Source organism: Ammospiza nelsoni, chromosome 1, assembly GCF_027579445.1.
Source record: "Ammospiza nelsoni isolate bAmmNel1 chromosome 1, bAmmNel1.pri, whole genome shotgun sequence".
NCBI lineage: Eukaryota > Metazoa > Chordata > Aves > Passeriformes > Passerellidae > Ammospiza > Ammospiza nelsoni.
In genome coordinates this window covers 122317196-122332580 of record NC_080633.1, presented here as the reverse complement: position 1 = coordinate 122332580, position 15385 = coordinate 122317196, and the positions used below count along the sequence as shown (strand labels likewise).

General features: G+C 35.9%; 1 protein-coding gene across 5 annotated transcripts in view; it reads left to right on the top strand.

Moving 5' to 3' along the window:
• UBE2W (ubiquitin conjugating enzyme E2 W) overlaps nt 1–15385 on the top strand; it is a 32753-nt gene that overhangs the window by 10905 nt on the left and 6463 nt on the right. For 2 of the 5 annotated variants that reach the window (XM_059470796.1, XM_059470770.1), the window contains exons 2-5: nt 7771–7862; nt 10849–10951; nt 13397–13552; nt 14701–14776. In XM_059470796.1, the coding sequence (XP_059326779.1) occupies nt 7771–7862; nt 10849–10951; nt 13397–13552; nt 14701–14776 (427 nt within the window). Of the gene's footprint in view, nt 1–7770; nt 7863–10848; nt 10952–13396; nt 13553–14681; nt 14777–15171; nt 15308–15385 lie in introns of those variants that run through there. The other 3 variants (XM_059470779.1, XM_059470787.1, XR_009418321.1) reach the window with 3 other exon arrangements.

Genomic DNA, 15385 nt, shown 5'->3' with positions numbered 1-15385 from the left:
TGACAGGATACAAACCATTGCTATGTCAGTCATGTCTCAAGTACTTGAATAAACTTCTTTTGGAAGTGATGCTTGGATCAGTGTTAAGCTGTGTTCTTTGATTTCATCCCTGATTGATCCTTTCCTGTAGAGATAGGTATAAGTAAGGAATAAGTAATTCTGGTTTCAAAGACTTCCACTTGAAAATACTTCTATAAACTATTGGTTACGTCACTCCTTTGCATTTTGCATGTGATTATTCCTTTAGTAGAAGAACTGTGCTGTTAAGCAGTCTTGGGTTTCTGATATTCTTACTCAGCTGTTCTGTTTCCTTCTAGATTGTGAAAGTTTTTATTAATTTAATACATTTTAGTTCTGGCTTACTTTAAAGTTGTATTACAAGAATGTTGAAGCATAAGATTTTCTATCAAAAATAAGGAAAATGTCAAAGTTAGATTTCTTGTGCATCCTTCATGTATTCCCCTATAAGTCTGCAGCCTGCTTTCTTCCAGTCCCTCCTAATAGAAAGTGGAAAGCAGGAAGGTGCTTCTATATGAAATCCCTTGATGGGTTAGCAGAAACATTGAAGAGAGTGTCATGTGATGTGAAAAGGACAGTAAAGCAAGCACAGCTCCCCAGAGAATATCAATGTATGGAAAACATCTGTTTGGGGGTTGTTTTAGACATCAATAGCTGCATTAGCTTCTATTTTGACTTGAAGGAGCTGGTTGAGAGGCTGAAAGCAACTTGAGTGTGATTTAAAAAGTATTCCTCATTCATGGTAAGGAAGAAGCTGAAAGCAGTTGCACTATTGACTTTAGTTAGGCATGTCTTAATATAGCTGGAGTGTTGAAGGGCTACAGGTTTTTAGACAAAAATACTAATGTCTGATATCAAACTGTCTCAATATAGAAAAAACAAGAATAATAGTAAAAGTCAATGTGGCACCGTGAGGGCCTATTCAGTGACATGGAGATTGAGGAGCCTTTGTACAGAAAAGTGAAATGAAGTAATTCCTGTTAAAAGGATAAGCATATAAGGGTCAAATCTACTCACAATTCATTGTTTTGAGTTCATGTGTTTGAAAAGCATTAAAAGATGTTCTTATAAATCATTAGAAAGATGAGGAAAGGGATGAGCCTGTAAATAGGAAAGCAAAGCAAAGAATAGATGACAAATACTTGAATTGATGACAAAGCATGCCAAACAAAAAGGGCAGATTCAATGTCTTTTAGACACTGGATATTATGTCAGTAATTAAAATGTAGCTATGTGGGTTGGTTTGCTTTTAAAAAGTGTTTAAGCAACTGAATCTTTGAATTTTTTTGACAATTCTTTTGAGTGAGTTTCCACATGATAAATATTACTTTGGTTTTTCTACTACTATGTGAAAGTTTGACTTCTGGAAATCACTGGACCAAATAGTCTTTGATACCTATAGCAAACAGCCGACAATTAGCAAAGACTATTAGCCAAATGTATTTAAGAAAAAAAAATCACATTGAATTAACATGATTTTCTCCTTGTATTGGGCTGTAACTGTTGTGAAGGAGGAGCAGTAGCTAGATTTTGACTGTGCAAAAATTTTCCACGTATGTTGGTGTGACATTTGAATAAGCACACAAGAAAAATGTGGTGTCAATCATGTGGGCTCTCTTTTTTCTGAAACCATAAAGACCACAAGTTATCAAAGTTGTAGTTGGTTGTTTAGGCTGGGTGTCTGATTGAGAGGGGGTGTTTGGTTCTGTGGAACAGAGTGAACCTGCCAAAGGGTATTTTGAGGGCAGTCTGCATTGGCTTGAAGTGTTTGCTTGAGTAGAGATTGGGAAAGGTGAGATGTGACTTGAAGTAAATAAAAGAACATTTTCACATCCATGAAGCCTGAGAGAAGTAATTTGACCCTAATTCATTCAACCCACCTAGATCTCTTACTGTAAAGAAAATTCTTCCAGTTGTAAAGGCAAGTGATAAAGTAATGTGAAAAAATGTTTAGCACAACTTCCTTTTATGTTAGGAAGATGGAGAGGTGTCTTTAAATCCTAACTTTGTAAGATTCTACAAATAAGAGTTTAATTTTCTTACAAGTGTTAATCTGTTATATTTTGTCTTCCTGTGTATATTGCTGCTACTTTTCTAGAATGTTTGTGAGAACAAAAACAATAATTCTGCACTCATGGCTGTCAAATATAAGAAAGGCTTTCCCACTGCTGAAATGTTTCTTTTCAAATGCTTCATTTGAGAATCTTGCAGTTGCAATGTGTCTTTTGTAGCTATTGTGTATGGGCTTGATATACCAGAGTAACACTTTGAAGGTTTTTGAACACTTCAAATGTTTTTTGAAGTACATTTGAGTCTTGAAGCTAAGAGTGGTTGTTTAGACTGTGTCGCTGTAAGAAAATCATTGTCCTTTGTAACCTTTTTGGTCAGCAAATACTATTCAACGCTGAAGAGAAATTAATTTCAAGTTTTTAAATTCAAACTTTAGATTTTTCTGAATTACTGTGGTAACGAGGAGCTCGGTTTCCTAATTAAACTGTATGAATCTTGGGTCTTTAAGGGCTTCATTGAAGAGGTTTTTTTATAACTAGATTAGTCTCCTGATAATTCAGTTTTTGTATTAATGAGACACAGCAAAAGACAAATTATTTTAAGAAAGAGAGAAAGAAAAAAATAGTCCTTCATAATATCTGTGGAAAATATCTTCAAGTTTTCTGAATATCCCTAGCTGCAGGTTAGGCTGGCTGTGCAAGCATGGAGCCAGCAGCTCGAGGAAGGTGATTCTTCTCCTCCCTGTGGTGCTTGAGAGCACACCTGGAGTGCTGTGTTCAGGGAGAGCACATCTGGAGTGCTGTGTTCAGGAGAGCACATCTGGAGTGCTGTGTTCAGGAGAGCACACCTGGAGTGCTGTGTTCAGGAGAGCACACCTGGAGTGCTGTGTTCAGGAGAGCACATCTGGAGTGCTGTGTTCAGGAGAGCACACCTGGAGTGCTGTGTTCAGGAGAGCACACCTGGCGTGCTGTGTTCAGGGAGCTGCAGTACAGGACAGGCTTTGGGCTTCTGGGGTGAATCCAGCACATGATGGGCTGGGGCAGAACTGTGTGACCTCCAGGGAGACTGGGTTTCTTCAGCTGTAAGGAGAGAAGGCAAATGAGAGATCTTGCTGATGCCTGCAACAACATAATGGGAAGATATGGAGGGAAAACAGAGCCACTATGGGAAGCCAAAGGACAAGAGATACAAATTGGAACATGAGGTATTGTAAGATACAAAAGAAACATTTTATACCATGGGTAGTGAAACACTGGAATGCATTGACCAGAGAAGTTGATTTTAAGATTATTTTCTAAATATTTCTTATTCTCTCTCTTAAATTTTTTTTTAATTTATTTTTTTTTTTTACTGTTTGAATGAATTCTGGTTAGTAGGCACTTTGTGCCCTCTGCAGTTTTGTTCCAGTGTCTATGGAGTGCTCTCATGTTCTGGAAGGGTCTATAGGCAGCTCTTTGTTATTCTGTACAGAAATAATTGATGTTAGATTAAAAAAACCCCCAAATTTTGAAGATGTCTGGTGAAGGCCTGTTAAAGATACCCAGATATTTTCGTCAGATGAGGAAAGATTAACTTCTTTGGTGTGGAATAGTAGAATGTTTTGAAATATATACAGAGTATATTTTATTATTAGAGCTGGGGAAAAAAACCCCCAACAAATAATGGGCTCAATCACATCTTAAATGTGTGTCTGTCATTCCAATAGAAGTAATTATCTTCATATATAAACTAACTTACTTCTCTCTCTAGTGGCAAGATTAATACTTAGGAAATCTTTAATAGCATTTTTTCCACTTGAATTTAACAGTTTGACAGTTTTAGACTTCCTGTCATTGAGGGCTGTAGAAATCCAGGAGTTTATTACAAAATACTTCTCTTGGTCTTCAATATCAAAGGAAATTATCCAGATAGTCAGTATAGCTGGAGATAAGAAAAATGAAGAAGTTCTCTGCCATTTCTAGTCGCAATTGTTGCTCTTCTGTTTTGAATAATTCTAGGGTGAGAGCCTCTTTATTTGGGAGGGAGCAGTGCTAAGATACATAAAATCCATCAAGGTATAGTATAATGGAATACAGTTCTTTAGGCAGACATAGGATTAGAGAGGTTCCTGTAAGGCAGAAGCAAATAATACCTTTTGCTGAAACTTGCTTTTGTTTGGGATATTGCTCTGAATCAAGAACATTTCCAGAGGAGTTTTATGTTTCTTCACCTCTAAATCCCTTCCTTCCCTGTCCAGTGAGGAGCTGTGTCTAGGAATTTACCATTATTCAAAATTGCACTGGAGTTTCCTATGCTTAATAGATAACCGTAGTCAGAGTTTTTTGTGGAGTCCCTTATTTAAATGTGATAAATTTATTTGCTATAAACTGTTTTCATTGTAACACTGAGAGTGTTAGTCTTGCTTTTCTGGGTTATTGAGTTTCTGTGACTTAATAGATAACACATTCATTTTCTACTGAACATGCTCTTTTCAGCTTTATATGGAAATGGTATAGATTTTTTTTTTTTCTTGTATTGATATTTCCACTGAGAGCTGCAAATAGAGGTCAGATGGAACTGATTATAGAATGGTTTGGATTTGAAGGGACTGTAAAGATCATTTCATTGCAATGCCCCTAGATGTGACTCTTCAACAAGTTCCTTATCCACTGAACAGTCCATTCATCAAATCCATCTCTCTCCAACCTAGAGAGAAAGATCTTGTAGGGGACCATGCCGAAGTGTTACCAGAGGTGCAGGTAAATGGCCTGTGTAGCCCTTGCTTTGTCCACTGATGAGTGACTCCATTGTAGAAGCTCACTAGGTTGGTCAGGCAGGACTTGGCCTCAGTGGAGCTGTGGCCTCAGGCTGTCCTGGATCCCTCTCTGTCCTGCCTGTGTCGTAGTACAGCTTCTTGAAGGATGTGTCCCATGAACTTCCCAGGCACAGAGGTGAGGCTGACAGGTCTCAGTGTCTCCTTTTTACCCTTTTTCCAGTCAGCTGGGACTTCACCTGACCGCTGTGACTTTTCAAATATGAAAAGTGGCTTGGCAACTGAATCTACCGGTTCCTCTCAGGAGTCTGGGATGCAGCTTGTTGGGTCCCAGAGATCTGTTTATATTCAGGTTCCTCAAGTAGCCATGAACCTGACCTTTACTGAAAGTGGGAGGGACTTCATTCCCTCCTGCTGTCCATCCACTGGAGTGGTGTGGGAAGAGAGGTTGCCATTGGAGACTGAGGCAAAAAACCCCAATCCTGTTGTTGAGTACTGTGGCCTTCTGCTCATCAGTTTTTTCCAGTTGTCCAGGATTTTTTATGGATGGGAGAAGTTATACCTTCTTTGACTGTTTTTCTGGCTTACGCTGATACTTATTTGAATTGGCTAACTGGGAAATAATAACCTCTTTAAAAATATGGTTTGTTTGATATGTTACGTTTGACCCAAAGTGTAAATAGTATTTCTTGCTATTTCTCTGGGATATGTTTTGTGAATTTTGTTTGAATTGCAAACAATGAGAAGTAGCATGTTGTCTGTATGTATTAGTTATGCTGAATGGACAGGCCCTCATGCCAGTGTCAGCAAATATTGTAGGATCAGAGGAACAGAGCACTTCTGTGGTACACTGTTCAAGTATATATTTTGATGTGTTTTTTTTTCTTTTTGCTACTGGCTTTTTTGTTTAGAATGGACCATAAATATAGTATGTGAGAACCAAAAACCTATGAAACCTATGATATTTTTGTGCTAGTGATATGGACAAAAACATGACTGAGTCTGTGTTAGATATAAAAGGTGGTTGCTGGTGAAAGGGCCAAAGGTGCAAACTTGAAATTAGATAATATTTAAAGTGTTGGTAATTTGAAATTTTTTTTAGGATACAGAACAGACAAAATTTTGTCTCTTCAAATTACTGTCAGACACTGATAGCTTAATGTTTCTGATTTTAATTAAAGTCTAAAATGTATCTTAGGCTTCTTTTTATAAGACAAATTTGTATAGTTGGTCTCCATGTAGAAGTAAATGGATCTACGGAATGATTTGTTATTCTACATATGTTCTTTGCTACTTTGTAACCAATGTTTCCAAATCTCCTCTTTAGGGGAGTTTGAATTTCCATTGTCAAACGTTCTCATCTCTGAACTTTTAAAATATTTCTCTAGGTGATAAAGTACACACAGGTTGATTGCCTTTGAGGCTTGTTTGATGGTGGTCTGGGGAAGTGCCAGAAAAAGAATTGACTTCAAAACATCTCTGCCATTCAAATTAAGGATTTATAAAATGTCTTTGCAACTTTGCTCCTTTGCATTTTAATTCATAATAATGGTGTTGGAAACACTGTTAGTGTTTTCTTAATCTGAGGAGAAAGGAAAAGGTAAACACTAGGATTCTAACCTGTTTTTTTTAATGTGTGAGCAATGTAGACAGCTTATGAAAATGTTAGCATTGGATTTTCAGTTTGTATATGTTATATCTCAGTGCCAGGTAGGAACTTTCAGTATAGAATCCCAAGGAAGTTTTTAGGGCTGCTTGATAGAGACAGAAAATTATTTCAGTACTTTCAGAATGTAAGTTGTGAATGTATAAGGGCCTTTTCTTTGTGAGTTGTGTGATTGAATGTATTGTAGTCTGATTTCAAATATATTTGATGGGATACTGAATAATTTCTGTGTTGACAAATCAACACTTTATTTTCCCCTGGGAATTTTTTAAGTCCTGCTAGGCACTAGAAGGCAGCTACAAGTGTGTGATAAACTTCTGTTTTAAAAAAATTTGCATTTTAAATGGAAATGAGGTACTAAATCCCCAAACCATATATTTTTATTCCTTTGGAGTATAAAGTAATGTTGGCTTGTAATGAGGTTGAAGTGAACTTGTAGATGGTAACCTTAAAATAGTTGGCAGGAAAAAAGGACAGTAGAAATGAGAAAGCCCTGAACTTTTTATCATCTAGATGGCTTGCAAATGACAAAACATACTGTGTAACTTTATATGGAGAGAATTGACTCTGAGAGCAGTGCCAATGACAGCACAGAGGCTGCATTTCCCTTGCTCAGGAGATTGTGAGAAACGGTTCTGGTACTTGTTACAGTAGGACCTTCTTGCAGTGACTGATCTCTCTCTGTCAGAATAGGCAAGAATTACCTGAGCTGCTGCCATAACACTTTGATAAATGCTGTGACTCTCTAGGTTCTGAGATGCTGTTAGTGTCAAGTTTTTAGTTTGTGTTGTGCAATCCAAATAGTCTTGGTTTAGTGTTCTGTTCTGTCCTCTGGGATGAATTAGAACAAGGCAAAGGCTTGCACAGATGCCAAATGGAAATGTCTTAGGTTACTTAGAGGAGGGAGTTGTGCTGTTTAAGTCTTGTAGATTTAATTGTAATTCTAATGATGTTGTGTAAATATGAAGTGTTTGCTGCTAGGGGTAGAGGTCTTACAGATGTTCTTGTTATACAACAAATTCATTTATATCTCCATGTATTTTGTAACAACAGCTCTTCCCTTTGCAGTGTTGCAAAGGTAAGTGCCACTGTATTTTACCCGAAAAGTAAGTTTAAAGCTTGTAACTTATTTTGCCTATGTCTTTTCAGTTGAATTTCTAGGAGCGAAGTCATCCTTCTTTCTCACCTTTCAATTTCACTTTGTTTTTAAATTGTCAAGTAAAACTCCTTTTGCCTTTCAAACATTGATAAATGTACTTAAGTGTGCATGTTTATTGTTGAACTTTATTTAGTATTTCAAATATTCCATACAATTTCTTTATAGAAACGATTACAAAAAGAACTATTGGCATTTCAAAATGATCCACCTCCAGGAATGACTCTAGATGAAAAGAGTGTACAAAATTCAATTACACAGTAAGTATATATGCTGTTTTATTTCTGCTATCATGCTGAAAAGACTAAATAATGAGCAGTTCTTTTCACACTTCCATGACTTACTCCAAGTAACATTGGAGTTCTTTTTAGTCTAGGCAATGAAACATTGTTCTCCTTAGTAAGCCTATTGCCAGACTGTGTTGGACACCCTCAGGAAAATGGCAGTGAATTTACTAAATTTTATTAGGCATTTTACTGTCTAACAAACTGTCAATTATTATAAGCTTCTACGTATTTTATAATAAAATAATTTAATTCTCTTTCATAGCTACTAACCTCCAAAACTCTTCTAGATTTATTGAAACAATGGAGTAGCTGTTTTACAGTTCTGTGACATTTGAATAGAATGTGTGTCATAGCCTTTAATTTTCATTACCTTCTTTTTCTAAGGCAAGTGGAGAAGACTTTTTAAAAAGCAAAGTTGTCTGGGTACACTTGTTTGCACTTTTTCCCTGCCTTGGCTTTCTCGGTGATTTGTGAAATGGGAAGAGAAACAGGGTAAAATATTCTGTGTCTGTTGAAATGGACAGGGGTTGTTCTTGGTATTAATCTATTTTTTAATTGACAGAAATTCAAAAGATTCAGGCTGTGTTGACATTTTTTTCTCATAACTTTCTTAGTGTCATTTTAGAAAAATGTTAAAAAATGTTAAAATGTTACATTGAGCCCCTGTAAACTGATGGGAGTATGATCTCAGACTACAAGTTCTGGACTATGCTATTGATTGATGGAGCAGCTTAAACATAGAGCTGAATGTTGATGTTTTCACATCTGCATTTTGGGAGGTGGCATTCAGACCATGTTACATGAGGCTTTTCTGAGACTCATGTATGCTGCTATATATGTATAGCATGAGTTAAACACTCACTGCTTTTTCAATTATGCTGGCCTTTGTGATAATTCAGATGAATATGACTAAAACTGAAATAGCAGTTTTTAGTTTTCTGCAAAAATGAGTCAGTCTAATATTGTAAATGGCATCCACTTATTTCAACAAAAGAGTATTAAATCAATATTTAGAGCAGATTGCAAAGGATATCTCTGTTTCCACAGGTCTACCTCATTATGATTTCTGCCCTGTACAACTTTTATACCTTTTAGTACCTTGCATATAAAATCTTCCTATTTACTGTCATGCTAGATTTTGAAACTATCTCTGTTTTAGAAGCTTCTTGTCAAAAGTAAAATGATATTTTTTTCTCTTTGAGGGTTTTTGGTATCAGGTACCATGTTTTGAGTTCATTAATCAAGTCACAGTTTGAATTGGCTGTGTTAAAAATTGTGTAGCAATACTTGCTTGGGTTTTAAAGATGTTGAATAAAATAATTGGATCTCATGATGTAACTGGGTCACTAAAAACATTGAGCAATCTTTTATTTTAAATATACAAGGATTAGAAATTTGAGAAGGCTAAACTGTAAAGCACACAGGAAATATGGGTTCTCCTGATTCCTTGACCATAAAAGGAGCAATGTCCAGGCAAAGTTATCTTGTACTTAGTAAAGTAAACTATTTAAAAAACTTGAAAGTGGAAGTTCTGGATCACAAGAACCAACAAATCCAAAGAGTATTGCTGCACTGTGTGTATAAATGTAAAAGCAGAAAGCATAAGAAGAGATAAGTGATCTGGAGTGCAGATAGATTAAATCAAAGGCATCTTCACAAAGTTAAAATATGAAACCTACTTCATCAGCCTTCACTGTATTACCACTGTGCTACTGTTGAAGATGCATTCCTCTTGGAAGGTGTGAGAGCTAGCAGTTTTTCTCAAAAAATGCCAAAACCCAAAGCACAACAACAGTAATAAAACCAGCAGAAAAAAAAACCTAAAGTGTGACAGAGGGGAAAATGAAAAATGTGCATGGCTTAAATACAGAGGGAGAGTTTCTTACAGGAGGATCATCAGAGCTGCCAGCTGGAGATGTCTACTTTTCTGAGTACACTGCTGTTCTGCAAAATCTCAGCTGCCTTCCTTGAGTTAATGTAAACCATATCTGAGTATTTTTGTAGTCTCTTTACCTTATTATGTTGCTTAGCTCTGTAAAACTCAATCAAAGGTAAAAAACCAAAAATGGGAAATAGCTGTTGTAAAGGATGGTATTAAGTGGTCAACAGAACTGCAAAATCATGGAAGTTAAATAGCAGAATGTTGCTGTATGTGTCAGACAATATGCAAAGCATCTGCTTTTAGCTGTACTAGAAAAACCACAATAGAAACCCAACAACAATAAAACCCCCACATGCAGCATCACCAGCCTCTTCCCCAGCAACTCCAACCAATTCCAGTCAGTTACTTTAATGGTATTATGGTGGAAGGAGAAGAAGCAGAGGGAAAAGAATACTGGTATGTTGAGTTGTTATCTTCATTACAGATTCAAATTACCCTGGTTTTGGACTTTGTTTTAATTTGCTGGGGCCTTTTAATTTTTATACTATTAACTTTTCTATTTTTGGTTCCATTACCTGCAAGATACCATTTAATTTCTGAGTTTTTCACAAATATAAGTACAAGATGAGCTTTGCCCTTTCCCCTTTGTTACAGATTTTATTTTAATAAACTGTATTAAATTTTCATTGACAGAGAAGTAAACCAATCCAAAAGATAATGTGTACTAATTTGTTTCCTTCCAAACCTTTTAAGTTTTCAAGTAGGGATTTTTTTTCAACTTTGTTGTCTCACATTAGCAGCCATTTCTTGGGAACTGACAAGTTTGTGTATAGTTCAAGTCAGAATTATATTTACAATTTGCATCACTGTGCCAGTGCCTGTATGCAAAACACCAAGCTTGTTTCTTGTAAATACAGGCTTGGTGTATTGTTCACCTTTGTGATTGTTGCAGTGTTAGAAGAGAAGTTAGATGGTCTGGCTGTGACTGATATTTGATTTGATTAGTCCAGTGCTCCAGGGGTACAAGTATTAATTTGTCAGTCCACAATGCTAACTGCTTTTTCCCCTGTTCCTTAGGTGGATTGTAGACATGGAAGGTGCTCCAGGAACACTCTATGAAGGGGAAAAATTTCAGCTTTTATTTAAGTTTAGTAGTCGGTATCCTTTTGATTCGCCTCAGGTAACTGCTGCCTTCTTTCTCTCTTCCTGCTACCTTCAGCTTACAGCTGTGTGACTTGTGCTGAGTCTTGTATTATCCACATAGCCTAATGCCAGCTTTGCTTACTTTAATTTGTGTTAAACACATTGTGCAGGTGCCTTTTCTTTACAAATGATTCTGCAGTGACGTATAGGACTCTGATGTCTGCTTGAACAGATGAAATTAGTGTAACCTGGAGGCTTCTTTGGTGTTGATATTCATGTCTTGAAATACAGGGTAAAGTAGGAAGATCCCCAATACTGTGATGCAGGAGCCAAGTAAACCATAAACTGCTGCTTCATCCCTTCTTACTTTCAACATATTTTTTCTGGTTGATTTTTAAGACTCTTGCATCTTCTGTGCTGCCACTGTTAATAGAGCTGAAGAAATACAGTGCTTCTGATAGGGATTCTCGTACATACATGATGTGCTTGAGAGACCTGAAGTAGCGTTGTAACTGAGGTACGTGATGCTGTGTTGCTTTCAAACAACCTAGAGAGCTGAAGGAACAGCAGTACTTTAAAGACTGCAGAATGTGCTGTGTACCTCCATTCCTCCATTACCTGAGGGAAACACTTCAAAATATGGCTGATAAGAGTAGTGACCAGTTATCAGCCCTGCTTTTCTGAAAAAGGAAATAGAAAAGCAAGAGTGTCTTAGTTCTTGTACTGTCTGTTTCAGCTCAGAGTTTCAGAAATTATCTCTGCAACTTCTCTCCTTGGTGTTAAAACTGAAGCATGGAGCTGTGAGAGACACTTAAGCCATAAAAATTAACATATTTTTAGCTACCATGATAGACACTAAAATGCTGACTTTCAGTCTTTTACAGAATAAACTGGCTGCTTGTACTTCTGCACCTCATCAGGTTTGCAAGGTACTAATTATAGATGATCCACAAGAGATCACCAGTTTAATTGGTTCCAGGTTGTTTGTCTTCATTACCCAACCTCTGTGTGTCTCTCTGTGCAATTTATTGTTAAGCAGCAAATTAGATCCATACATCTACACTGAGTTTTATCACAGAAAACAATTAAAAATTTAAGTACTGAATTGTTTTAAATGGCTAGAATTTCAATTTTTCAAAGGTTGCTGTGGAGTAGGATCTGCACTACAATTTCTTGGTCATGATTACCTCTCCTGCAAAGCTAGTTACTGTGAATTGACAGTTTTCACTTGTACTGCTTTAATCACTTGGATGTTTTCTGCCTTTAAATGTATGTTGTCTGTCATAGGGTGCATTCTTTTACTTACCTAGTCTGCCTAGTTCAGGTTGTCATTTAAAAACAGGATATTAGTTACAAGTGAAATACATTACAGGATTATGAAGGTAAGCCCTTCAATGCTTAAGAAATACCAGTTTGAAGACCTCTGAAAGATCGTTCTGCATCCAGTTTCTCTTATGCCTTAGAAACCTGTCTGCCATTTTGCAGATGAATTAAGCTCTCTAATTTCAGTTTCCTATATGATGAAGGTGTTGCTTGTCATCAGTGAGGAGGTGGGTGTGTGTGTACATGTTTACCTATTTTTATGCATACCTATATAGCTTGAGAAACTGCTGGGTATTATAGTTATGAATGGTAGAGATTTATGGTTTTATTGCATAAAAGGAGTTGGAAAAGGAGTTCAGGAGTATACTACTGATATAAAGATTTCACTTTTACTCTCTTTCTGTTCATCCTGAACCAATGATATATTTTGACAAAAACTTGATCTAAGAGCAGGAATTCTCAAAATTGCTTTTGTAGCCTTTTTTTTTTACTGTAGTAGTATCTTTTAATAGAGAGGAGTTCAGGTTCTAAATGCTTTTCTTCCATATTCTCCATGTCAAACAAATTTTTTTTTATTTGAAGTAATGTTTCAAAAATATTTCCTATTTGGTAAACTTTGGTTTCACAAGTCCTTTATTTATAGTTAATAAGATTGATGAATTTTAATTTTATTCTTCATGCTGGAACCTGGATGAGTTGTCCAGAATTTTATTTCTGTTATATCCAAGTTTATAGAAATACTCATTTATGAATCTTGTTGTGCTTCTTGGAGTATAACATTGTGGCTTATAAAGTCATTAAATCCAGTGTTTTGGCTAGACAGCTGTATTCCTTAGGATGTGGAAGACTGAGGCTGCAAGATTTTGCAGTCTTTACATTGTTACCTTTGCATTTTTTTATACTGTATAAATATTAATAGAAAATCCTCTATATTTAACCTTACATTTAACTCCATCTTCACTAACTATTTAGACTTCCATTGATTTTACATTTCACTTAATAGTTTCCAAAATTGAATTAACCCAGCGTGGTGAAGTGTCTTAGTATAAGTGAAAATGGCAAACCTGCTTCTTAAATAAGATGATATTGTTTCCCCAAACCAATACAGTTTTATATAAAACAGGGACTATAAATTAGTTATTTTTGTTCTTTTTTTTAGGTCATGTTTACTGGAGACAATATCCCTGTTCATCCTCATGTTTATAGCAATGGTCATATCTGTTTATCCATTCTAACGGAAGACTGGTCTCCAGCCCTCTCAGTGCAATCTGTTTGTCTTAGCATTATTAGCATGCTTTCCAGCTGCAAAGAAAAGGTATGGGCTTTTTTAGCACTGTTGAAGTAGAATAAGTAAAAGTTAGTAATTTTCTACTTTACAAAGTAAAATTTTCATTTCTCAAATTCTGAAATAGGCAAAACTACTGTATCTACATTTCTACTACTGACTAAACTAGAACTGCAAAATAAACAGTGCAGTGAGTACTTTGCCACTGTTTTCATGATAACCTGCTTATATATCATTACTGGAAAAGAGCAGTGGATGGAACCCTTCCAGTTGTACTGACTGCGAAGTTCAATCATGCTTCAGGACAATTCTTTGTAAAATTATCCTTCCTCTAAAAGGAGTGTGGAAAAAGGAGTGTGGAATGACTAGTGAAACGTCTTTAGTGCAGATGTTTCTAACTTTGCATCTGTACTATTTCAGTGAACTTGATAATTGTCATTTCAGGGAAGTAAATGGTGCTAAGCTGCTTTTTTGGCACTGATACCTTAGAGACCTTTTAGTAAAGCGATTGCCCTTTCACTCTTGACCGTTTCTTTCGCAGAGGGCTGTCTGTGGAAGTTAGATGTGGTCAGAGCTTGTCCATATGTGCTATCCAAGCATGCCTTTTTATTTTGCATTCCAATCAGTCCTAGTCATATATGTAGTCAAAAAACCACCCCAAAATGGCTTTGCATTGTATTCTATCCTATGTATTTTGTAAATGATGGCACTTAGGAAGAAAGCCAAAGAATATGTAATAATGTTCAGCTACACTTACTGAAATTAATTTTTTCATCCACTCTAAGCTGAGCCTTAGAATGGGAATTGGATGTAATGCATCAGAATTAGATTCCAAGTTGCAAAGGAATTTAATTTGGGGGCTTTTTTGAACAACAGCTGTTTCTTGTGAATTAGTATATTTTGTTTGTTTGTTGGTTTGTTTGTTTTTTTCATTTTTTTCTCCCTATTTATCATCAAACTGTATGATATTTTTTACTGTTTTATTTTCTTGGAGTATCTCAAGTAAGAATTTGTTACCTGGATTTTGAGAGATTTTTCTTCACCAAAAAGGTCTAGTCCTGCCTGTTGCCTCATTTTCACTGCATTCACATGGTAATCTGCCATAATCTTATTAAATAGCGTATGTATTACAATGTGAGGATTGTTTGATTATTTGTAGGTCTTTTCTTCTGTTGCAGAGGCGACCTCCAGATAACTCATTTTATGTAAGAACATGTAACAAGAATCCAAAGAAAACGAAATGGTGGTATCATGGTAAGTATCTAACTAGGACCAGAAATTTTTAACTTCTTTTTAGGCTGAAGACAATTAAATTGTAGGAAAGTAGGATAAATGTGTTCAAAGCTTTAAACTCTGTTTTTTCAACTGAAAACATTATTTAAATTCTGTTTCTGAGATACTCTGCTGTGATTTTTTTTTCTATATCACATTTGACTAATTCCTGGTGGAAATTTAAACATGTTTTAAATTGTAGGATTGATTTTCAGTGAAAGTTCTTGTAAAGTTTATCAATGTATGACAAGTACAAAGTTTGGGATTGGGGAAAGTCCATGGTGAAACTAGTTTTGCTCTAAACATTTTTTCTTATTTTTATTAACACTTTAAAAACTTTTATGTTGTTGAAAAGATACCTATGTATTTGTAAACAGCTATGTGTTTTGATAGATTTCTTCAATCAGAATTTCCAGTATGGGACAGTTGACTGATGTTAAAGGCTCCTAAAAACTAATACTCAATAATATAGTACTGACATTCTCCATGGACAAGATCAAGAAGAAAAAAGCATATTAAAACTTCTAGCATCTGCAGTGCTAGTGTTGTGTTGGGTTTTTTTTCTTTGTTTGGTTTTGGTTTGGGGTTTGC